The sequence below is a fragment of the Pristis pectinata genome, chromosome 32, assembly GCF_009764475.1.
Source record: "Pristis pectinata isolate sPriPec2 chromosome 32, sPriPec2.1.pri, whole genome shotgun sequence".
Taxonomy (NCBI): domain Eukaryota; kingdom Metazoa; phylum Chordata; class Chondrichthyes; order Rhinopristiformes; family Pristidae; genus Pristis; species Pristis pectinata.
The window spans coordinates 20,639,238-20,664,060 of record NC_067436.1 but is presented as its reverse complement, the minus strand read 5'-3'; the positions used below and the strand labels follow the sequence as shown (position 1 = coordinate 20,664,060).

At 44.3% G+C, this 24,823-nt stretch overlaps 2 protein-coding genes across 7 annotated transcripts in view; one reads left to right on the top strand and one right to left on the bottom strand.

The window, feature by feature from the left end:
- The window catches only part of neo1a (neogenin 1a), a 176,437-nt gene extending 174,516 nt beyond the window's left edge, over nt 1-1,921 (top strand). For all 5 annotated transcript variants that reach the window (XM_052042461.1, XM_052042462.1, XM_052042460.1 and 2 more), the window contains one exon: nt 285-1,921. In XM_052042461.1, the coding sequence (XP_051898421.1) occupies nt 285-368 (84 nt within the window). In that variant the 3' untranslated portion in view covers nt 369-1,921. The remainder of the gene's footprint in view (nt 1-284) is intronic.
- Nucleotides 1,922-7,323: 5,402 nt separating this feature from the next.
- Nucleotides 7,324-24,823, bottom strand: part of bbs4 (Bardet-Biedl syndrome 4) — a 30,450-nt gene continuing 12,950 nt past the window's right edge. For both annotated transcript variants that reach the window (XM_052042606.1, XM_052042607.1), the window contains 9 exons: nt 22,037-22,164; nt 17,605-17,659; nt 16,661-16,729; nt 15,295-15,447; nt 13,539-13,710; nt 12,010-12,079; nt 11,233-11,377; nt 10,532-10,745; nt 7,324-7,507 (listed from right to left, as the gene is read on the bottom strand). In XM_052042606.1, the coding sequence (XP_051898566.1) occupies nt 7,404-7,507; nt 10,532-10,745; nt 11,233-11,377; nt 12,010-12,079; nt 13,539-13,710; nt 15,295-15,447; nt 16,661-16,729; nt 17,605-17,659; nt 22,037-22,164 (1,110 nt within the window). In that variant the 3' untranslated portion in view covers nt 7,324-7,403. The remainder of the gene's footprint in view (nt 7,508-10,531; nt 10,746-11,232; nt 11,378-12,009; nt 12,080-13,538; nt 13,711-15,294; nt 15,448-16,660; nt 16,730-17,604; nt 17,660-22,036; nt 22,165-24,823) is intronic.

Sequence of the window (24,823 nt, the reverse complement as noted above, 5' to 3'; positions counted from 1 at the left end):
CCACAATTCAGTCATGCTCCTGAAAATATTGCTGATTTCCAGCAAAATGAGGAAGAGTTAGGGTGAGGAGGTCAGACAATCGCACCTTCTGTGAGTGGTCTGAGCTTATTTCCTTTGTGGCAAAATGCCAGCACTTGCAGAAATCAGGGTCTCACCCTGTGAGAAATCCTCACTCCAATGGAGTTTAGCTAAGAGTGATCCTCGAGCAAGTCCTGTTCCCTCAAATAAAGCTTTATTCTGAGCAAAGACCTGGCAAGCCAATAACCTTCTGCTTCTTTTTGCAGAATTATGGCCCAGATGAACTGACTGAAGAGATGGCTCACCTCACAGGGTTGATGAAGGATCTCAATGTTATCACCACAGCATAGATCAGAGTACCATCAACTACTCAAACTGAAACCAGAGCAGGTCTGCACAAGTACACAAGACACTCAGAGGGTCGACTGCAACATAACGTGATGTGTTAAGTCTCGTGGAAACTGCCTTTGTCACAATTTCAGTCCAGTGGATGCAGCCTTGTGGATATCATGTAAATCCAATCAAGGCCTCGGAATCTGATGACCCTCAGCTCTGACAGACTTCTGCTGGTTTGGAAATGTACTGGAGGTACCGATATAGTGTTCGACATTCGATATCGTCTATTTACTGCGTGTTAACGTTTTCTGTGTTATAAAGAGAATGTTGAATTGTTACTTTGGTATCCAGGTGTGACATTTGACTGCCTCACCGTCAGCTGATGTGAGATGCATCAATTAATAACATGGCCATTTCTTGCTTCCTCTGCATTACACAGTGCCAAGGCACACAGACTCTGCAACCTTCTGACAAAACTGCCAAGTTATCCGCGTTCATCACTGTGATCTTTTAGCAATTCCTGCTGGACTTGGCAAGTTAGCTGATTAAAGCACAATTAGAAAGATGGAACCAGCAAGATCTATCCACAAAGAACTCAGAAAGAGGCTTGGCAAGACTCAAAGCACATTGGTTTAAACAAACGTGTGCAGCAACTGACATTTTATATGAAGACTGTCTTTATGTATTCTACTGGAAAATCATTTAGCCATAAGGAAAACGATGTCCACCCTACCAGTGGATTCTGGTTGCACCATCTTTATTAAACCCTATCAATGAGTTTTGATTACATAGCCAGCATTAAACCCGATCATTAGACCCTCAATGATCGAGTTTGATTTCCCTGCCCTCACTAATTGTGTTGAGTGGGTAGGCTCCAGTTACAAATCTGTATTGAACTCAGTAAATGGGTTGAGTTTACTGTACCCTCGGGACCTACTTGAATTGGTCCCAATTAGATGGCTCTCAAATCAATCCCATCAATTGGGTTCTGATTAGATTACATGTTAAATCATGTAGTGAGTTCAATTACAGGAAGCTCCTTTCATCTCATTCACCCCACCCCACCTTCCCCATAACATCATTGTAATTGCTTCTACAGTCATGGTTTTACTTTGTTTGTGAATATTGCTTCCTATGTACATCTCCATGAATGTTAATATAACTGTTTAAGGAAATTTATTGTAATGAATATAACTGAACGAAGCTATTGTGAAGATTTAGAAAACATCCCCCTGTTGTAGGCAGTAAGATCTGTTTTGCACTTTTTCCATCTTTTACAAGAATTCTTTCCTTCTGGCCTGTGTTCACAATTGGGAAACCTCTGTTGTATCTGTAGTGTCTTCATTAGCTAAAGCAACTTTCTGTTTTCCAAGGATGCGGAAGGTGCAGATTGTTTATTAATCACGATTGTAGAAATGATGCAAACTACTGTAGTTTTATGTACAAAGAACTTTGCTAGTAGCATACTCGGTGGCTTTTTTTAAACTTCATGTTCTAATGTAATATTGGAATTCCAATACATTTTGTATTCAACCAATAGGAAGAAGTGTGAATGTAGACTTTTATTCATGGTCTACACTGCTAGTGTAAGTAAAATCAACAGATAAACCAGTATATTGATGGATTAGTGCACCAAGATTAACTGGTTAAAGCTTTAAGGGTGACCAGGTTCGATTACTTTCTGCTCAGTTAGTCCCTCTTGGAGAAAGGAAAATCCTAAACTGTGTCTAGTGCTTGCTTGCAGAAAAGTGCACCTTGCCAGGAATGAGGATTTGGTCTTCAGGATGGGGAAGAGCTGCCAACACTTGAGTAGGATCATGGGGTTAGGAGGAGTGTCACTTCATGGGGATCTGTGGAAATTTGCCCAGTTGGAGATGCGCAGTGGTGCACAGAAAAACTGATGTAAGCTTTGTGCTGGAGGCTCATGTCAGGAAGAAACTGGATTAGGGATGTCGTAACTCAATTCATCAAGTACTTTAAAACAGCAGTTAAGAAAGTTATTGATCCTGGATTTAAGCCTTCAAATGCAAAATACTGCATAGAGTCACAGAGCTACTGTATACAGCACGGAAACAGGCCCTTTGACCCAACTAGTCCATGCTGATCAAATTGCCTAGCCAGAGATCTCAAATAAAAACAAAAAGTTGTGGTTGTGGAAATTCAGGTAGTGCCTCTGTACAGGGAAATGGGTCAGTGACCTTTCAACATTAACGACCAAGGTCTTGAAGGCTCACGTTGTAAATCCACATGCCTGTGTCTCCTACAACAGGTACGGGTGAACACAGACAAGCTTGGTGTGTAAATGTGGAGAGGGTGTTCCCACGTGCCTGCTGCTTTTCTCAGCTTGATGGTTGAGGTTGTGTGATTAGGAGGTACCATCAAAGAAGATTTTGTAACTGCAGTGCATTTAATGGATGGTGTACACACTGCCGTAGTGACAGATGGAGGGAGTAAATGCTTAGGGTGCCAAAGAGGTAGCGACTTTATCATGGATTGCCTAGAGCTTCCTGGGAGTTCGTGCAGCTGTACTCATCCAGGCAAATGGAGAATTTCCTGTCACATTCTGACTTACCCCTTGTTGGTGGTGGAAAGGCTTTGGCGAGGCAAGTCACATCACAGGATATCCAGCCCCTGACCAGTTGCATTTCTGGTCAATGCTGATACTTAAGAGTATTAATAATGGGGCCTCAGTGAAGATGATGCTGCTAAGGGTAAGTGATTAGACTCAGATGTTGATGGTTAGTGCCTGAAATTTGTGTGGGGCAGATTTTATTTTTCACTAACTGCCTTTGTCTAAATGACATCTAGGTCTTGCATGGCCACTTCACCTTCTGAGAAGTTGCAAATGGAATGAAATTTGTGTGATCATCACTGAACAGCCTTCCATTAAAAGAAGTAGGAAGGCAGTTGATGAAGGAACCCATGCAGCGATGTCATAGGCTGAGATGACTGACCTCTGACAACTGTAAGGTATGTTGCCAGCCAGAAGGGAGATTTACTCATGATTTTCATTAACATCATTTTTCCCTAGGGGTCCTTGATGTCACATTGGGTCAAATGCTAGCTGAATTTTAGGACAGTCACTCTCACGTTACAGGTTTGTCCATGTCTGGTCCAAGGCTGTGCTGAAGTCTGGAGCTGAGGTCCTGGTAACACCAAGGCTTAGTACTGGTGAGTAAGTGCCACTTGTTGGGTTGCCAGCAATACCGTCCATCAGTTTGCTGGGAAATCGCGATTGGGAAGGAGTGATATGACAGAAATTAGCCGTGTCAGATTTATCCTGCATTTTGTGGAGAGGATGGACCTGGGCAATTTTCCACATTGTCAGTAGGTGGCAGTCAGGATGATGTGTAAATCTGGTGGGATAGCTTGTCAATGGGTGTGGCCTGTCTGGATCACGGATCTTCAGTGCCATAACCATGATGTATCAGCTGTTTCTTGATATCACATTGAGCAAATCAAATTGGCTGAAGTGTGCTCATCTTTAGCACTCATGCTGGGTCTGCCATCATTAAGGCCAGGGATGTTCTCGGTGACAACATATCCTATTAGCTCCTTAATTTTACACCATCATTCATGACTGAATCAGGTAGGATTTCAGGGCTTTGATCTGATCTGGTGTGGGGTCATTTAGCTTTGTCACAGGCATGCTGTTTATTTAGCACATGTGTAGTCTGGTGTTGCAGCTTAGCCTGGCACGTTAGGCACACCTCATGGAGCCACGATTGATGCCTCCGACTAAAATGGTAGAATGAAGGAAATATCAGAGCATTTTTAAGGCAGAGTTAGATGGACAATTGATAAGCAAGAGGGGCTGATTGGTCCACTCCTGCTTCTGATTCTTTTGTATGTACAATGTGTAGCTGTACATTTTGAATGTGGTGATTGTTCCCTGAGCCCATTCACGCCCACTTTTGAGCTGTCAGACCGATTTCATCAGGAAACACTTGACTGTTTCCAGCTGTATTGCAGAGGCCTTGGGTGATCAAAGCAACAAACATCAGTGGCTCAGCCAGGTGTACCTGTCTGTATAAAGAGAAAACTGCAGCCAAGTAGAAGTTGTTATTTCAGGCCTCATGTTTCTACCCAGCAAGATTGGGAGAGTAATTCAGTCCCAGGTCTGTGCTGCAGTCCAAGTTAAAGCACATTTGTAAAATTGGCAGGAATGAGGGGTTTAACTTTATAATTTAATCCATTTAGTCCTACACCTTACAATCTCTGTAGAGGGACATATCTTGCAAATTCACAGGTGCTGTTCAGACTGTGCAGCATCTAGTATAACAGACTGAAGGGTTATAGCAGTGGATTTCAGGCAGGCTGCATACACGGGGTTGCTGCATTCTGCAAGATTCATTGTCCTGTGAATAAAGCCTGACTAGTTGCTCAGGGGAAGGGTGGATTCGTAATGGATAGTGATTGTGTGATGATGTGACACAAAACGCTCAGAGAACACTACAAAGACAACAGTTTTAATTTAGGAAATATTTATGGAAAAATTTGTATACATTAAAACCCTTGCAAATGTTTGGAACTTCTCTGTTTCAAAATATCACATTAACATTGGTCTCCCTCAGTCAGAACTTAAAAACATACCATGCTAAAATATTGCAATTTTACTTTTGAAAATGATAAAGGACATCTGAATATCTAATTGGGGAAAAAATAATGAAAATAACTAGAATCACAGCTCTGGAATTTTTGCAGGATTAAGCTGGGATGGGGGTTTGGCCAGGGTTTCTTGCAAAAGCTGGCACTGGAGATGATGAAACCCCTACAGGAGTGTCACCTCCAGAAACATTTCTCAGGCATGGGCCGGTGGTGACAGAAACTACAAATCAGAAGAGTATTAGAAGACAGCCAGGCGTCATGGGAATATTTAAACAAGGCCTACTACTTTTCCCGAGAACTTTAAGTTCTCATCTTTGTGTCAAATCTTCAATCTCCTTTCCTGCAGCTCTATAACCATCTAATTGTGGCTCCCCTTGTATCCTTCCGCACTCCAACCACTGGCAGCAGTGCCTTGTTGTGACGGCCTCTCTAGAGTCCCCTCCAAAACCTCTCTACCTCCCTCTAATGTGCAGTGGCTAAAAACATACACTTTAAACAACCTTTGTACACCTGTCCTTGAATTAGGGAATTCTAACAGCACAGAAGGCACTCTGATGCAGAGTCCTGACGCAGGGTTTCAACTCGAAACATTGACAGTTCCTTTCCTCTCAACAGATGTTGCTCAACCCGCTGAGTTCTTCCAGCAGATTATGTGTGGCTCCAGATTCCAGCATCTGGAGTCTCTTGTGTCTACACAAACTAATGGTTGGGCTATAGTTGGAATATTGTATCAGGCTTTGGGACCTAACTTTAGGGATGGATAGGCTGTAATTTACTGAAATCAATCATCCTGAGGATAAAAGGTTTTAATTGCAAATAGAAATGAAAACAGGAGCTCGTCCAGTAAACGAAAGATCAAGGAGAAGGATGGCAGTCAGGTCAAAAGGGGCTAGATAAAATAAACTGAGGAATGTTATTTCCACTGATTCAGTATCTGAAGGCTGCAAGCAAACAGAAAGGGTGTGGGAGAAGTTCAGAGATCTTTTTCCAGTCCAAACAGTTGTTGCCAATATGGAATTCACAATAGTTTCTAGAAGGGAACTGGATAATTAGAGAGTTGAAGGGCAGCGAGGAGGCAACATCTGGGACTAAGTGCAGCTCTTCAGTGCTTGGTTTCAGGGAATGCCATTCTAGCTACAGCAGTGGCAATCCTCCAAGAGAAAATAACAACTTTCCTGACAATAGCCCTTTCAGAGCATTGAAATTAAAGCTGTACAAATACAATCGATTCCTGACACGTAAGCAATGCTGTCCCTTTTGGCCTACAATAGCAACCTCTGTGGAGCCAATGGAAGGTCTTATCTGTGTATAATGGAGCCTTTATATCAATGTACTTCAGTTTATTGAGATGTTGTTATAGGATGGAAAACAAGGGAATGGTCTACCTCAACGTTTAAAGCCTCTAATAAAAAATGTGACAAAAAACTACAGCTACCAGTGAGTTACCCAGTCGTCAGCCATCCCAGACCCTCCAGCTTTTCTGTACTTCAGATCTCTACCAGGGGTTTAGTGCTATGCCCAAGTGTCTGATGTCTTCCCCAAGCGTCTGATGTCTTCCCCAAGCAGCCACACCAGGGCCAAACAAACAATGAATTACCCCACCATCCTGGCCAAGAATCACTCAGGACCAGTTTGCTCTAAAGCTCCAGGGTTGTTCTACTTTCCTGGAGCAAGGGCAGGTCCATTGCAGTTAGCAGGCTGCACAACCTCTGAACGTCCAGACAAACTGTCTGAATACCCATTGATTGCCGACTTTTATTTTAGGAACAAGTGATCTTCCTTGTTGCAATGCCGAGGGAACCTCAAGGGTTGGGGGTGCGAGGAGGAAACCCTTGCTTCCCCCAGCAGACCAAAGCAAACATTTGAGCAGTCTTTTTTTTAAATTTACAGCATGGTAACAGGCCCTTCCAGCCCAACGAGTCCACGTCGCCCATTTTAAACCCCCAAATTAACCTACCCGTACGTCTTTAGAATGTGGGAGGAAACCGGAGCACCTGGAGGAAACCCACGCAGACACGGGAGAACGCACAAACTCCTTACAGACAGCGACGGGAATCGAACCCTGATCGCTGGTGCTGTAATAGCGTCGCACTAACCGCTACACTACCACCAGGTTCCAGAATGCCCTCCTGGATCCATGCAGAGTGGGTTCCCCCCACTGACCTTACAAGTTGATGGGACTGACCTTGGGAGGAGTGGGATTCTGGGTGAGACCAGTGCTGTGTGACTTGAACTTTATACACAGAAGGTAGAAAACCTAAACTAATGTTTTAAACTGTGGATAATAGTGACACTGCAGTAATGTTACCCTAATAGCAGAGGGCACTTTCTCCCCACAAGGTATTGGCTGCATCCAAGAGATGGAGGAATTTAGCATGGTGCTGGTTTTAATTACCTATTCAGGGGATCAGGTGGTGGTAATTGAAAGCTAACACAAGCTATCATGGGTGTTGCTTTCTGCTCAGATCCTCAGCACCCGATTCTGCACTTGACTCTGGTTCTAGGGGTAATGAGGGAGGTTTCTGTATACGAGTCAGACATCCATCTGCAGAAAGAAGAATCAGCAATTAGTCGATGTTGAGAGCACCCAGCACTGCTCACGGTCCATGTACTGTGAAGGTTCTGGCAGTTTACTGAAGGTTAATCAAACACAGGTTTACGGAACACTGAATGAAGAAAAGAAACAGGTTTGAAACTCTATGTAAAACACGTGACTAATCTACAAAAGGGCAGGAACAAAGGGTAAATTGGACCGATACAAAGTGCACAACAAACAAAACACATCATATGCAACAGGAGTGAATATGCGCTCAATAGAGAACTCTTTAAAAATGTGGTTGAATAGAGAGATCATAAAGGGTTCAAGGGGTAATTTCTTCAAAAGGGAATCTGCTGGAATGAAAATACCAACATCTGTTTTGAATTTAATATTCTATAACTGTATTTACAAGTCTGGCCAAAAGATTGAAGAGGCTACAGTAAGGGAACTGCATGTGGTTTTGGCAGTCACATTATAAGCAGGACATTAAAACCAGAACGGACAGCACAGATTCACTGAGATTGCAGGAACCTGTTACAGGAAAAGACTTGAGATACTGTGCTCTTCTCATTGAGAAGGAACAGCTGAGTAAGAAATTGGGAGGTTTTAAGTTTGAAGGGATATGATATGAGGAACAGGGAAATATTACTTCCTCCGGTTGGAGAGTCCTGGAAATGAATCGATACAATATTCACGACTGGTTTAGATGGGGTAAACTTGGAACTGTTCCAATTATCAGATGGTTCAAGGACAAGGTGACACAGATGTAAAGTTTAGAGAAAAAAATTCTTTCACAAATTATTTATGATCTGGAATATCCCTCTTGTAGGGGCAGTAGAAACAGAATCAGGGCATTTAAGGGAAAACCGTTTGCAGGGTTATGGAAATAAGACTGGTGGGATTGATGCCGAGGAGCTGTGAAGACTCCAATGGTTAAATGGCATCCTGTTGCCCAGCAGTTCTGTGAACACTGTCCTCGGACAGGAATTCAGAGATACTGCTTTATACCAGGCACTACTGGGACAAAGAGTTCCCCACCATAGCAGTGGTCAGCCAGATCTCATTGGAACATTGGTAAGTATTTCTGGTGTAGCAGTGGGGTTAGTCTGGTGTGGCTCAAGTAAACAACTAGAGATATCGTTGGTCAAATGTCTCTTCCTGAATTGTAAAGTTGATGGTTCAGCAGCATTCTCTGTATTTTAATCACTGATGGCCAAGCACACATAACCCACCATCATCTCAAAGGCTGGAACTGCAGTTAAATTAGCAAAACCTTGTAGATTTGATTCAAGGCAGTTGCAGGGAAAGGACAATCTATTCTGAGATAAAACTGATCCCAGCTCAGAACTACAGTGGCTTCAGTCTCTAGACTTCCAGATCCCCATCGTTATCTCCACCATCCTATACATATACTGGAGACTTTAGGAAAGCATTTGACAAGGTTGCTTATGGTCCAGAAAATGAAGTTACATAGGATCAAATAGTGAGTTGGTAAATTGGATCCAAAACTGGCTTGATGACAGAAGTCAAAGGGTGGACAAGGGGCATTCTTCTGACTGGAGGTCTGTGACTGGTGTTCCACAAGTTGTTTGTAATATGTTAATGGTTTGGATGAAAATTTAGGTGGTATCATCAGTAAGTTTGTAGGTGTTACAGAAATTGGTGATGTGTATAGCAAGGAAGGTTATCAAAGGATACAGCAGGATATAGATCAGTTGGAAATTTGGCAGATGGAGTTCAATCCAGAGAAGTGTGAGGTGTTGCACTTTGGGAGGTCAAATGCAAGAGGAAAATAGACAATAAATGGCAGGACCCTTACGAGCATTTATGTATAGAGGGTTTTTGGGTGCAAGTCCATAGCTCCCTGAAAGTGGCAATGCAAGTGGACAGGGACGTGTATGGCACGCTTGCCTTCAGCAGTCAAGGCAGTGAATATAATAGTTGGGAAGTCACAATGCAGCTGTATAAAACATTGGTTAGGACTCATTTGCAGTATTGTGTGCAGTTCTGGTCACCAAACTATAGGAAGGATGTAGAGGCTTTGGGGAGGGTGAAGTTTCAGACAATACAAAGCTGTTGGAGGGCGAGCTGTAAGTAGGATGCAGAGAAGCTCCAGTGTGACTTGGATAGGTCGAAGGACAAATGCACACAGAGGTGGTATAATGCAAATAATTGAGATTGTCCACTTTGGTGGCAAAAAAAAGGAAGGCAGATTATTATAACAGACTGGGAAAGGGAGAGGTGCAGTGAGACCTCAGTGTCTTTGTGCACCAGTCACTGAAAGTAAGTGTGCAGATGCACCAGGTGGTTAAGAGGGGAAATGATATGTTGGCCGTACAGGAGCAGGCATGTCTCGCTGCAACTGTAAGGGCTTTGGTGAGACCACACCTTGTGTGTAGTTTTGCTCTTATCTGAGGAAGTATGTTCTTGTTATGGAGGGAGCGCACTGAAGGTTCACTGGACTGAGTCCTGGGGCAGCAGAATAGATGTATAAAGACACAATTACAATTAGGCTTATATTCAGAGTTTAGAAGAATGAGAGGGGATCATGTAGAAATGTATAAATTCCTAATGATACTGGACAGACTAGGTGCGGGAAGGATGTTCCAGATGGTGGGACAATCCAGGGCCAGGCCCACAATCTGAGGATAAGGGTAAACTGTGTAGAACTGAGACGAGGAGGAGTTTCTGCACCCAGGAGGGAATTCACTACCACAGAAAGCAGCCAAAGCCAAATCATTAAATACACTCAAGAAGTTAAGTTCTACAAGCTAATGGGATAAAGGATAAATGCAGCAACAGGGGACTGAATTTGGATGATCAACTGTCACCTGTTGAATGGTGCAGCAGTTTCGAAGGCCTGGGTGGCCTACTCCTGATTTCTACGTTACACATTGATGTGCAAATACAGGTAACTACACTCGAGAAACTCCTGTTACTAGCTTGGGTTATCAGAACAAAGAGTAATAAATAGCTATTCTTTAATAGAAAACAATAGCTGGGAGTTGAGTTAATTAAGCTGCTCCTTACCAGCAGAGAGGTGAATGGTCTTGCTGTAGCCCGCAGCTGATGACATAGCCTGGCCCAAAGCTTGATTGGAGCCCAGGGGTTGTTGGGTAGAAGTGACTTTGCTGCCAGATGGTGCTGCACGGTGTCTTGACTTGGTGTCCTTACTCGGTTTAGTCCAGACAAGATTCTCCCCCACCTGAAGCGCTGCTCCAATCTTCTGAGCCATGTCTACCAGCTGTGAGCACAAGACAGAGGCATCAGTTACTCAGCTTCAGTCCCTAAACCTCCTTGGCTCCCAATGACTTCCCTAGATACTTAGCACTGGAGCATAGGGCAAAACAGTTGAAGACTTGAGCAATAAACAAATCGCTGGAGGAACTCAGCAGGTCAGGCTGCATCAAACGAAGGGTCTCGACCTGAAACGTCAACTGTCCATTTCCCGCTATAGATGCTGCCTGACTGAGTTCCTCCAGTGCTTTGTGTGTTCCTTAAGGTTCCACCATCTGCAGTCTCTTGTATCTCCATAGTTGAAGACTTGATCAAGGCTACAAGTTATTTCTGTGCATCGTTTTGTATAAAACTCCTCAATGCCTGCAACAAGTGCATGAGGTTTGTGTGTGTGGAGAGAGCATGTGGAGACTCTTTGGACAACCTATCATTCGATCAGCTATTTTAATGCACTTATAATGTGCTCTACAAAGAATGAGATAATATTAACATACCTCTGGATCAAACTCCAGCAAGCTGCTACTCTCCTTTAGCCTGTTAACCTTCTTCTCCATTTCCTGATACTGGTGCAGGGCTCCCCTCCGGTCCCCTTGGTTATACAATAATATGGAATAGTTTAAATTTATCAGAGGGTTTGACCTGCGGAGGAGAGACAAAGGTTGTCGTTCTGAGAAAAAGATAATCCTGCTTCATTGAGGTCGGCGTAACTACTCAACATGAAAAGAACATCTGAGAGAAAAAACACAGTCAAAGCCCGGACTCTCTATGTGGTTCAATAATCTGACAACGCTCATCATGGGAGAATAGCCAGGAGACAAGGGAGAAGATGCTACCTCATTAAGCCAAAAGCAGCCTCACATTCTCCTGTGTCAGCAACAGTGCATGTGGAACATTAGTTATGGTATCTCAGGGAAAAGTGGTCACTTCATCTCAGCCCCAGAATGGCAAACCACAACATAGTCTCCTTGCATCGGTCAAGACTTTTGTCCTGATCTAAACCTGCAGCAGGTTATTACAAACCAATGTAAGCACTTTTGGAATAGATGGGGGTAAACAGACACAATACAACCTCTGGCAAAGATAACCATCAGGAAGGCCAGCAATTACTGCAGTAACCCTGTCTGTAGTAGCATTCCATTCTGGGCAGGTGCCAAGGCACAACAGAACTTTACAGCATAGGAGGTCATTTGATGCCATTCAGAAAGGAGCTCTCCAGTGATCAAGTGCCACTGAATCTTTCAGGATCATCAGCTCATTCCCCCGATACTCACTGGTCTAAACTCACTGCTTGATCGTAAGATCTCTTTGCGTTGCTGGGATCCTCCAGGTTTGTTAATGCCACTGTAAATTGAAAGAAGTGAAAAATAAAATCACAGCATCAAGTCCTTTCTCAACCCCTCTTCCTCCAAGCCCACCAGCGAGGCCCAACTCCCAGAACCCTGCTCTCTGGCCCACACATCTCCCCACCTGTCCACCCATCTTGTTTCTCTCCTGCCACCTGGCACCCATTTGAACTCCTCTTTTGAACGTCTTTCTCTGTTAAAGGGATGCCTATTAAAGATAAGCCTGGGTGGTAGTTATTGTAAGCACAGTACATGAAGACTCAGCTGAGACTGTCACAACGCGCCCATCCCTACTGTTTACTGATTCTCACATTCAGAAAACACCAGGCTCAGTTTATTTCTAATTCAGTCTGATAAATGATGTCACTGATCCTTTAATGACTTTCACTCTGGGCTGCAATTGTACAAGTAACAGATACTACTGAAACCAAACTAGCATTGTAAATCACCGTGCAATATACAGTGTCACAGTGAGCTCAACAGCCCACTGACCAGTGGAACAACAGCAAGTCCTGGAGGGAAGAGGACTGCACCATCAGCTGTCTGTACAATGCTGCTCCTCACCACCAACAACCTTCCCACTACAGTGCAGCCAATCCACAGGGCAAATGGGAAACTATTCGACCTACGTTGCCTCTACTCCAGAACCAAGGTCATCCAATGGTGGCCAGAGCTGCACTGTGCAACTGTGATTGAGCACTTTCATGTTCGGAGGACAAGCTCGTTGACTCATTTACCAAAGCATGTGAGAGGGTGAAGCGAATACTTAACATCTACCAGCCCACCCGGGCTGTAATATGGCCCTCCGACAGAGGTACACAGCCTGCCCTTACCGTACAACGCAGCCCTCCGACAGAGATAGAGATACACAGCCCGCCCGGGCTGTAATATGGCCCTCCGACAGAGGTACACAGCCTGCCCGTACCGTACAATGCGGCCCTCCGACAGAGATACACAGCCCGCCCAGTCCATACAGTGCGGCTCTCCGACAGAGATAGAGATACACAGCCCGCCTGGGCTGTACAACGCAGCCCTCTGACAGAGATATGGGCTGTACAACACGGCCCTCCGACAGAGATACACAGCCCGCCCAGGTTGCTGCACTATAAAGATCAGCCTTGACCTTACTGAATGTAGGAGCAGGGCGAGGGGCAGAATGGCCCACTCCTGCTTCTGTTTCTTTCAACACTCATTTTGCCATCTCATCCACATACATCAGAGGTCCTGGAAGTGGGAGCAGGTATTACCCTGTGTCCAAACCACAAAGGAGCCATGTTTCCAGAGGGGTGGTGGAGGTGTGAGGGTGGGGAATCAGTGGGGGTGGAGAGGAGGTATAGTGGGGGAGGTGGAAGGAGAAACGAAAGGAGGGGGTGTGTGTGATGAGTTATCATGCTTGCACAGTGTCAGAGTTAAGGATGGCCAGGGTCAGTCAGTCCCCTGGCTGGATGAACACTCACCAGCCAGCAGCATGTACAACTCCCCCATCTTCGAGTGAATGTTGATGGCCGCGCTCAGGAAATGGAATGCCGATGCGTATTGCTGCATTGTCAGGTGCACCAAGCCCAGGTTATACAGAATCTTCCAGTCAAAGGGAGCAAGATAATTAGCTCGCTTCAGACAGCTAATAGCCTGTAGCAAAGTGAACGGTAAAACTCAATCCAGCAGATGGTTTATCATTTCACAGCATCATCAAGGTGCAAGTCACTATTAACATTTCAGAAATTAGGAAAATGGTTCCTTAATTAATATGTAAATACAACTAATGCAAATACGATTTATATATGTGACAGATAAAAGGCACCAAAGGTACGGATGCTGAATTTGCAGATGACACAAGTGTTGGTAGGAAAATAAATGGCGAAGAGGACACAGGAGCTACAGATTACGTAGATCCATTAAGTGAGTGGGCAATAACCTGGCAAATGGTGTATAATGTGAGACAATGTGTAGTTGTCCATGTTGGAGGGAAAAATAAAATATTATGTAAATGGTGAGAGATCGCAGAGCTCAGAGATGCAGAGGGATCTGGGTGTCCTAGTGCATGATTCAGAACTGGCTAGTGTGCAGGTACAGCAAGTAATTAGTAAAACTAACAGATTATTGTGGAGTCATAGAGCTGTACAGCATGGAAACAGTCCCTTCAGCCCAACTCATCCATGCTGACCAGGTTGTCTACCTGAGCCAGTCCCATATCCCTATAAACCTTTCCTATCCAAGTACCTGTGCAAATGTCTTTTAAACATTGTAAGTGTACCTGCCTCTACCACCTCCTCTGGCAGCTCGATGCACACACCCATCACTGTTTGTGTGGAAAAATTGCCCCTCAGATCCTTTTAAATCTTTCCTCTCTCACCTTAAATCTATGTTCTCTAGTTTTCGACTCCCTACCCTGGGAAAAAGACTGTGATCATTCACCTTATCTATGCCCCTAAATATCTCTACAAGGATTAGGGGATAATCCTAACCCTAATCCTCGGCCTCCTACACTCCAGGGAACACAGTCCCAGCCTATCCAGTCTCTCTTTACCACTCAAGCCCTCCAGTCCTGCTAACATCCTTATGAATCCTTTCTGACATCTTTCCTATAGCTAGGCAACTGGAACTGCATGTAATACTCACCAATGTCTTGTATTTGTAACACAATATCCAAGGTCTCTACTTAATCCCCTGACCGATGAAGGCAAGTGTGCCAAACAACTTCTTCACCACCCTATACCTGTGTCGCCACTTTTAGAGAACTATGTACTTGTACCTCTAGCTCTCCAGGGCAATGCCATTTACGGTGCAAGTCCTACTCTGGTTTAACTTATCAAAATGCAACACCTCGCATTTGTCTGAGTTAAATTCCATCTGCTACTCCTTTGCCCACTTTCCCAGTTGATCTTGATCTTGAAGTACATAACCTTCTTCACTATCCATCAGTTTTGGTGTCAACCACAAACTCATGAAGGGCCTGAATTGTGCTGTAATTATTCTATGTTCTATCTGATGCAATCAGGAAGCTGAAAGCGGGTTGTGGATGTCTATGAAACCATGAGCAGCAGCAGGTTTGGTAACAGGAACACAATGCCCAGTCACTTATCTGGCTAACAGGAGCACAGCGAATCTACAGTTTTTTTTTAATCTTCATATGAGTGAAACTCTCTAGTACAGACAAAGAGTTGAGCCAACCCCCACTCTCGCTGCCGATCAGAAGCCCCTCGATATACTTACGGCTACATATTTCTTCTTGCCAAAGAAGCACATTCCGATGTTATTCCACAGGGGCGGGCTCTCGGGTATGGCATGTGCTGCTATCCTGTACTTGCTCAGTGCCACATCATAGTCATTGTGAGACTGCATCATGCTGCCCGCAGCCAGGATGGCCTGAGCAAAACAAACAGAGAATCAGAAGGACCCTAGAATCACATTCTGTGTACTCCTCACAACACACACAGAATTCAATGCAGTTACCAGAGAAATAATCATCCTGATTAAACAGCAGATAACAACCTTGGTGTTGTCGAGTGAACACTCTGCATTGTGCACAGTCGGCACAAGGAACACGCACAGAACACTGACCAGCATCTCAACCTGCCCCACCATTCAATAACTTCATGGCTCATCCTCTACCTCACATCTCTCAATTCCCCAAAATTAAACAGAGAAAATGCTGGAGCTGCAGACACAGTTGTTCGACCACTGCATACAGTTCTGGCCACCAAAGCACAGGGAGAATGTGATGGCACGAGAGAGGCTTCACAGGAAATTGACCAGGAAAAGCCTCTCATTTTTATATATTTCAATTAAAATAGCACTGACCTATTTCCCATGGCAGAGAGGTCAATAGATAGCAATAGACATCTAAATTAATTCATCTCCTCCTGCAACGTAAACTTCTGATTCCATAATCAACCTAGCGAGGCATTGCTCATCCATCCAAGGCAAGTGTCCTTGGTACAGAGGCCAAAAATGCATACAGGTGTGGTCTCACCAAGAGTCATAGAGTCCATGAGCAATACTACACCAGTTACAGGCCCTTCGGCCCAACAAGTCCATGCCAACTAGTGCCCACCCAGCTAGTCCCAAGCCCCGTCCAACTGCAAAACTCCTAACCATATAGCCCAGATTTAAGTAGCATTCTATCTGTAAAAAAAATTGTTCTAATTTTCCAATCATCTTACCAAAGTGAATAATTTATGTTCCATTATGTTCCACTTGTCACCTTCCAGCCCATTCATTTACTAGGTCCTTGGGGACTCTTTCCAATGTCTTCAAAATTTACTTGCACTTTAACAATAAACAAACTGAATCCACGGCTTCCTTCGGTCTGCCTTCAGCACAACATTTCAGTTGGACACTCAGTGTAGAATTCCTATTCTGGGGCATTAACAGTATTTCTGAGGTTCCACAGCTGGCACAGGTTTTCCTCTGATGACTAGCCCTTTGATGGATTTCTCAATGGAAGCTCAACAAGACTTTGTAGGTGTGGATTTTTTCTTATTATGATACGGATTTTCAGTATTAAACACTTAATATAACTATGAGTGAACTTTATTAAGTTTCACAGCAGGTTCTATCCAAACAAATTAATCAGTACCTTATAATTGTTGGGGTTGTAGGTGAGAGCGTTTCCTAGATGCTCAAAAGCTTTCTGGTAAACACCAAGCTGAAAGCCAGAAACATACAGGGTTGTTGGCTGTTATTTTTACAGTTATTCATAATTTTATGTATAAACAGACAGCGGCAGCATTGTTCCCAGGACCCATCTTATACTGAGCCTACACAATCATCTCTGCTCCTCATCAGAACAAAGCCAGCATCACTTTGAACAGAAATTTATCAGGAGCAGTCAAATCATCCTTCACAACCCGACTAAGCAAAGGCCACAGGTAAATGAGCACATGTTAAACTGGAGTCTAATACATGTAAGCAAGTTGGAAGCTGCGTGCATAAACACACTGGGGGCTGTGCGCGCTGATAGACAGGCACTAACAAACTACCTGCACTTGCAAACAATTTAGTGTTGTGCGTGTGTAAACACACTGTCCTGATAACCAGGTCTACCTACGATGAAGAAAATTACATTTTAATTAAATTGATCTTAAGATATCTTTATTAGTCACATGTACATCGAAACACACAGTGAAATGCATCTTTTTGCGTAGAGTGTTCTGGGGGGCAGCCCGCAAGTGTTGCCACGCTTCCGGCGCCAACATAACATGCCCACAACTTCCTAACCCGTACGTCTTTGGAATGTGGGAGGAAACCAGAGCACTCAGAGGAGGACCCACGCAGAGACGGGGAGAACGCACAAACTACTTACAGACAGCGGCCAGCATTGAACCTGGCTTGCTGGCGCTGTAATAGCATTACGCTAACCACTACACTACCGTACCGTGCACCAAAGGTTCTGAATTTTATTCAGAAATTTCACACAAATATTCTCATACAAACACAAACAATGGCTTTGTTGATAATGACAGGGAAAATGGTTAAAACAAGGTACCCACAGAGAGTTTCCAACACAAGGTGTAACATTACCTGCAGGTACAGTAACCCCAGAGTTGTCAGAAGCTCAGCATTTTCAGGAGAAAACCTAAAGGAAGGAATGGCAGAGTTAAAAGAAATTGAAAACCAAAACACTACAGATGCTGGAAATCAAAAAAATAGTGAGGAAATTCAACAGATGTGGCAGCATATGTGGAGAGAGAAACAGAATTAATCATTAGGACGTGAAGAAGGGTTATTGACCTGAAGAGGTAATTCTGTTTTTCTCTCAGCAGTATCTTTACTTTGACATTGTCCCCCGATATGTCAGGATGTTCACTTTAATTTCTCTCTGCAATTTTCTGGCTTCAGCATAGATTACTGATCTCCCCCCTAAGGGCAAGACTGACCTACCAAAGAGAATGGAGGGACTGTTGTGTACTATGCCTCACTGAAACATGGCTTACATCTGCCTCACCTGACTGTGCCATTCAACCTGAGGGGTTCTCAATTCATCGAATGGACCGTACAGCGCCCTCAGGCAAAGTTAAAAGCAGAGGGGTCTGCTTCTTAATCAATAACTTGTGGTGCTCTGATGTGACGGTCCTGGCGAGCTCCTGCGCACCCAGCCTAGAATATCTAACAGTGAAGTGTCGACCATTCTATCTGCCAAGTGAGTTCACTTCATCTATCCTGATGGCAGTCTACATCCCACCACAGACGGACATGGAGCCTGCACTCAATGAGCTATACTCCGTGGTCAACAACCTAGAGACAGGATATCCTGAGGCCCTCGTCATTATTGTAGGTGACTTCAATCAGGCCAACCTCAAGAGTGTGTCACCAAAATACTAACAGCACATCTCCTGCTCCACCAGGGGCACTAACACCCTTGACCACTGCTATACAACCATCAAAGATGCCTTCTGAGCCACCCCTCGTCCTCACTTTGGGAAATCAGACCACCAGGCTGTGCTCCTTCTCCCTGCATACAAACAGAAACTGAAATGGGAGGATCCGATATAGAGAGTCATGCAGTGCTGGTCTGAAGAAGCAGATGACTTCCTATGTGACTGCTTTGAGCCAATGGACTGGTCCATGTTCAAAGACAAGGCTGGCAGCCTTTGATGAGTATGCCACCACCATCACAGATTTTATCAGCAAGTGTGTGGAGGACTGTGTACCAAAGAGGACAATACAGGTGTTCCCAAACGAAACCGTGGAGATCCACTCCCTACTGAAGTTGAGGACTGCTGCACACAAATCTGGTGATCTTGATCTGTACAAGAAATCGAGGTATGACCTTCAGAAAGCTATCAGGGATGCCAAGAGGCAATATCGACTCAAAATAGAGTCCCAGTCCAGCCGTCAGTTATGGCAGGGGTTACATGCCATAACAAGCTACAAGATGAAGATGGGCTGCATTGTTAAGAACAGCGCATCCCTTCCCGATGAACTTAACGCATTTCATGCGCATTCTGAACATAAGGGAAGTGGATTGTCACCACCCACCCCGTTAGCCTTGAATGCAACTGAACTTGTGATCACCATTGAGGACGTAAGATCAGTCTTCAGGAGAGTGAACACGAGGAAAGCATCTGGCCCAGATGGTGTCCCTGGCCATGTGCTCAGATCTTGTGCTGATCAGCTGGCAGAAGTATTTGCAGACATATTTAACCTCCCTGCTTCAATCTCAGGTTCCCACCTGTTTTAAAAAGACCACTATCATCCTGGTACCAAAGAAAAGCAAGGTAACATGTCTCAATGACTACCGACCAGTGGCTCTGACATCCACTATCATGAAGTGCTTTGAGAGGTTGGTCATGGCACGCATCAACTCCAGCCTCCCAGACAACCTAGACCCATTGCAATTCGCCTATTGCCGAAACAGGTCTACAGCGGACACCATCTCCCTGACCCTACACTCAGCTCTGGAGCATTTGGATAGTAAAGACACCTACATTAGACTATTGTTTATTGACTACAGCTCTGCCTTCAGTACAATAATCCCAAGCAAACTTGTCACCAAACTCTGAGACCTAGGACTCAACACCTCCCTCTGTAACTGGATCCTTGACTTTCTAACCAACAGACTGCAATCAGTGAGGATAGGCAGCAATACCTCTGGCACGATTATTCTCAACACTGGTGCCCCACAAGGCTGCATCCTCAGCCCTCTACTCTACTCCCTATACACTCACAACTGTGTTGCCAGATTCTGCTCTAACTCCATCTACAAGTTTACAGATGATACCACCATTGTAGGCCGTATCTCAAACAGCAATGAGTTGGAGTACAGGAAGGAGGTAGAGAGCTTAGTGGAATGCTGTCATGACAACAACCTTTCACTCAATGTCAATAAAAGAGCTGGTCATTGACTTCAGGAAAGGGGGCCATGTACGTGCACCTGTCTACATCAACGGTGCTGAGGTCGAGAGGGTTGAGAGCTTCAAGTTCCTGGGAGTGAACATCACCAACAGCCTGTCCTGGTCAAATCACGGAGATGCCACAGCCAAGAAAGCTCACCAGCGCCTCTACTTCCTCAGGAGGCTAAAGAAATTTGGTTTGTCCCCTTTGACTCTCATCAACTTTTACCAATGTACCATAGAAAGCATCCTATCTAAATGTATCATGGCTTGGTACGGCAACTGCTCTGCCCAGGACCACAAGAAACTGCAGAGAGTTGTGGACACAGCCCAGCGCATCACGGACACCAGCCTCCCCTCCTTGGACTCTGTCTTTACCTCTTGCTGCCTTGGTGAAGCAGCCAGCATAATCAAAGACCCCACCCACCCGGGTCATTCTCTCCTCTCCTCTTCCATCGGGTAGAAGATACAAGAGCCTGAGGGCACGTACCACCAGACTTAAGGACAGCTTCTATCCCACTGTGATAAGACTATTGAACGGTTCCCTCATACAATAAGATAGACTCTGACCTCATGATCTACCTTGTTGTGACCTTGCACCTTATTGCACTGCACTTTCTCTGTAGCTGTGACACTTTACTCTGTACTGTTATTGTTTTTACCTGTACTACCTCAATGCACTCTGTATTACCTCAATGCACTCTGTACTAATCCAATGTAACCGAACTGTGTAATGAATTGATCTGTATGATCGGTATGCAAGATAAGTTTTTCACTGTACCTCGGTACAAGTGACAATAATAAACCAATACCAATATAATCACAAACAACAAGGTCCCAGCACCGAGCCTTGCAGAACACCACTGGTCATGGACCTCCAGCCAGAATAACAGCCTTCCACCCCTGCTCTCTCGTTCTATGGGCAAGCCAGCTCCGAATCCAAACTTGCAATTCACCCTGGATCCCATGCATCTTTATCTTCTGAACTAACCTATCATGAGGGACCTTATCAAATGCCTTACTGAAGTCCATGTAGATAACGTCCACTGCCTTACCCTCATCAAGCACCTTTGTCACCTCATCAAAAAACTCAATCAAGTTTGTAAGGCATGACCTGCCCCACACAAAGCCATTCTGACTCTCAGTAAGCAGGCCATGCCTTTCCAAATGCACATAATTCTATCCCCAAGTATCCTCTTCAATAAGCTTCCCTATCACTGACGTGAGGCTCACTGGCCTATAATTACCTGGATTGTCCCTATTTCCCTTCTTGAACAAACGCACAACATTTGCTACTCTCCGGTCCTCCAGGACCTCGCCTATTGCTCATGAGGACACAAAGATCTTTGTCAAAGCCCCAGAAATCTCCTCACTTGCCTCTTTCAATATTCTGGGATATGTGCCATCAGGCCCTGAGTTTTGTCCACCTTCGTGCTTTTCAGCAGACCCAGCACTGCCTCCTCCTCAATGTCAAAATTTTCCAGCAATTAGCATGCCCCACTCTTGTTTTCACTATTCCGCAAATCCTTCTCCTTGGTAAATACTGATGCAAAGTGCTAATTTAGTACCTCAACCACTTGCTCTGACTCCAAATATCCTTGAGTGGACCTACCCTCTCTTTAGTTATCTTATTTTTCTCAATACAAGTATAAAATGTCTCGGGATTCTCCTTGACCCTGCTCACCAAGGACATTCAATGGCTCTGTTTGGCCTTCCTAATCACCTGCTTGAGCACTTTCCTGCTACCTTTATATTCCACAAGGGCCCAGTCTGATTTTAGCTTCCTAAACCTTACGTATGCTTCCTTTTTCTTTCTGACTAAATTTAGGATCTCTTGGGTCATCCAAGGTTCCCTTATCCTTGCCCTTACTCCTTACCGGAACGTGCCCATCCTGAACTCTGATCAGCTAGTCTCTAAACAATGCCCACATGTCAAACATGGACTTCACTGACATCATCTGCTCCTAATCAATGCACTTTTAGTTCCTGTCTTATCCTGTCATACCTTCCAGCAAGATCCAATTTTATCCTTACTGATAACTACCTCAAAACATAATGAGTTGGTCACAATTAATGACATTTCTGGAAATAATCATAACTCACTCTAGTTCCACACTTACTCTACTGCTTTCTTATAAATTTCCACAGCCCCTTCAGTATTCCCCTCCAGCAGGTAAAGGTTCCCAAGCACCACGAAGGTCAGATCATGCTTGCTGCTTTGCAATGCACAGTTCAGATGAAACTTGGCCTGTGAACACAAGAAACATAAAGATAAGAAACAGGAGCAGGAATAAACAGTCAGCCCCTCCAGCCTGCTCTGCCATCCAATAAGATCATGGTTGATCCAACCTTGACCTCCACATCACTCCCCTGTTCTGTCCTGACAGCTCTTGACCCTCACATAGTTCAAATGTCTATCAATCTCTGCCTTAAATATCTTCAATAACGCTGCCTCTACAACTCTCTGGGGTAGATAATTCCAAGATTGACAGTATTTTCTGTACTAACCCCCCGTAATGTCTTGATTTATACTTGGCCCTACAGTATAGTTACTGTTGGTGGGCTTATATTCTCTGAGAAGAAATCCCTCATTGCCATCTGAAATGGGTGACCCCTTATTTCTGTCCCTTAGTTCTTGATACCCCCAAAGGCAAAACATACTCTCAATATCCACCCGATCAATCCCCTTCACAATCTCATGTTTCAATAAGATCACCTCGCTTTTCCCCCCACATTTACTCCATCTGCCAACTTCTTGCCCACTGGCCTAACCTTTCTATATCCCATTCCAGGCTCTTTTATGTCATCCTCACAACCTGCTAACCTACCTATGTTTGTATCATCAGTAGATCTAGCTACAGTGTACTTAGCTCCTTCAACCAACCTGAAAATGATCCCTTTATCCCAACCCTCCATTTTCTGTTAGTTAGCCACTCCCCTGGCCATGCCAATGTATTACCCTCAATCTAGAAGCTCTTACTGTCTGTTTTTATATTATCTGCTATTTTACTCCCTCTATAAATTTTCAGTCATCTTTTGTTGGTTTCCAAAAAATTTCTAATCCTCTAGCCTGCCACTAACCTTTGCAACACTGAATGCCTTTTCTTTCAATTTGATGCCATCCTTAGCCTCCTTAGTCAGCCACAGATGGTTCATCCTTCTTGTAGAACTTTTCTTCCTCACCCAAACATCATTTTGCTGGGATTTATGAAATATCTTCCGAAATGTCTGCCCCTGCCATTTTACCCGTTAATATATTTTCCCAGTCCACTTTAGCCAGCTCTATCCTCACACCACTGCAGCAACCTTTAAGTGCAGGACACTAGCTACACAAGCTTTTCAGTTTTAATTAACCCTGTCCCATTAAACAACCCCAAATCTGCAATAGTTGCTCCCTCAATCCACTGCTCTAAGAAACCATACCAAATATGCCCTATGAACACATCCTCAAGGCTATCCATGCCCAATCTAGATGATAATGGAAATCAGTCATGAATATTGCAGTATCTTTCCTGCAAGCCCTCATAATTTCTTTATTTATACTTTGCCCTACAGGATAGTTGCTGTCAGGGGGCTTATATTCTTCTAACACTGTGACTTCTACCCATACTGTTTCTTATCTCCACCTGAACTGATCATTGCATGATAAAATTCTGAAAAGTTCAACATAACTTGGCCACAGTTCAAATCGATCCCTCCACACATACACCTAGTATTCTGACAGCCTTTTGTTACGACTTTATTAATCTGTGCCACTTTTAACTTTAGAAGTAAAATGAAGAACATGCCCAATATGTTACACATTCTACAGCAAAGCGAGACAGGTCCTTTAGCCTTCCTTGCAACTCAATCCTTTGATACCCAGGATTGGCACTGTGATTCTTCCTTGCTCAATATCCATGACTTATGTGCGAACTGAAAGATACATCTCAGTATAAACACTGTTGATTTAGGCTGGCATCCTCTAATTCAACAATATAATTACACTCCCAATAATAAGAATTGGGCATCCTTCCTACCTATTTCATTAGTACACCAGTCCAAAGGGAAACAAGATCTCATTATTGTTAATTATTTTCCCATCTAGTACTGAACAGGGACCCATGGGACACTCCATCTGGAACAGACTGGCTGGCTGTACAATTCACATTGCTGACTTGGCCATAATCCAGCAGCCAAGACTTCAGCAATGTAAAAGTAGCAGCTCTTCAGCTCGAGCTGAGTTGACACATTCCTCTCCCTTCTATCTTGATTCAAGGATGGCCCAGATCCTTCTCCTTGCTCTAGGTGGCACTGCAATCTATGTTAATTCTCCCTGAATTAGATCCTTAAATTAGCCATTGTAGCGACTCACCACACCGGCATCGAACCGGCTCCTGACATCACAAATGTCATCGGAGGCCCCGATCCAAGATGGCGCGGGGCCCTCCTTCCTCCCCATCGTCGGGCTAAGAAAGCCCGTGCGCGGGAAGGTCAGGTGACCCGCATGTGACGTCAGCGTGGGAACTGTAATGCGGGAAGTTTACAGATATTAAAGGCGCACTGCGCCTGTCGTTCATTCGACTTCTGATTTCAAACCAGTGCCTCTGTGTCTTCATTTCGTAATGTGTAGCGAGCTGCTACACCATACTATTTTAGTGCTTTCAATAATAAAGCACAGTGCCTTCCAAGTAGTAAAACTATTCAAGATGCTTCCTGAGAGCATTAGTGAACAAAATTGGATGTTAGGCTCTATAACAACATATTAGTAATAAAAACAGAGAAAGCTGAAAATACTGTGCAAATCAGGCTGCATCTGTGGGGAGAGAAACAGAGCTAAAAATGCAGGTCAAAGACCTGTTGCCAGGACTGGGAAGGAGACAAAATAATCTCATTTAGCTTCAGAGAAAGGGGATGTCTCTGATAAG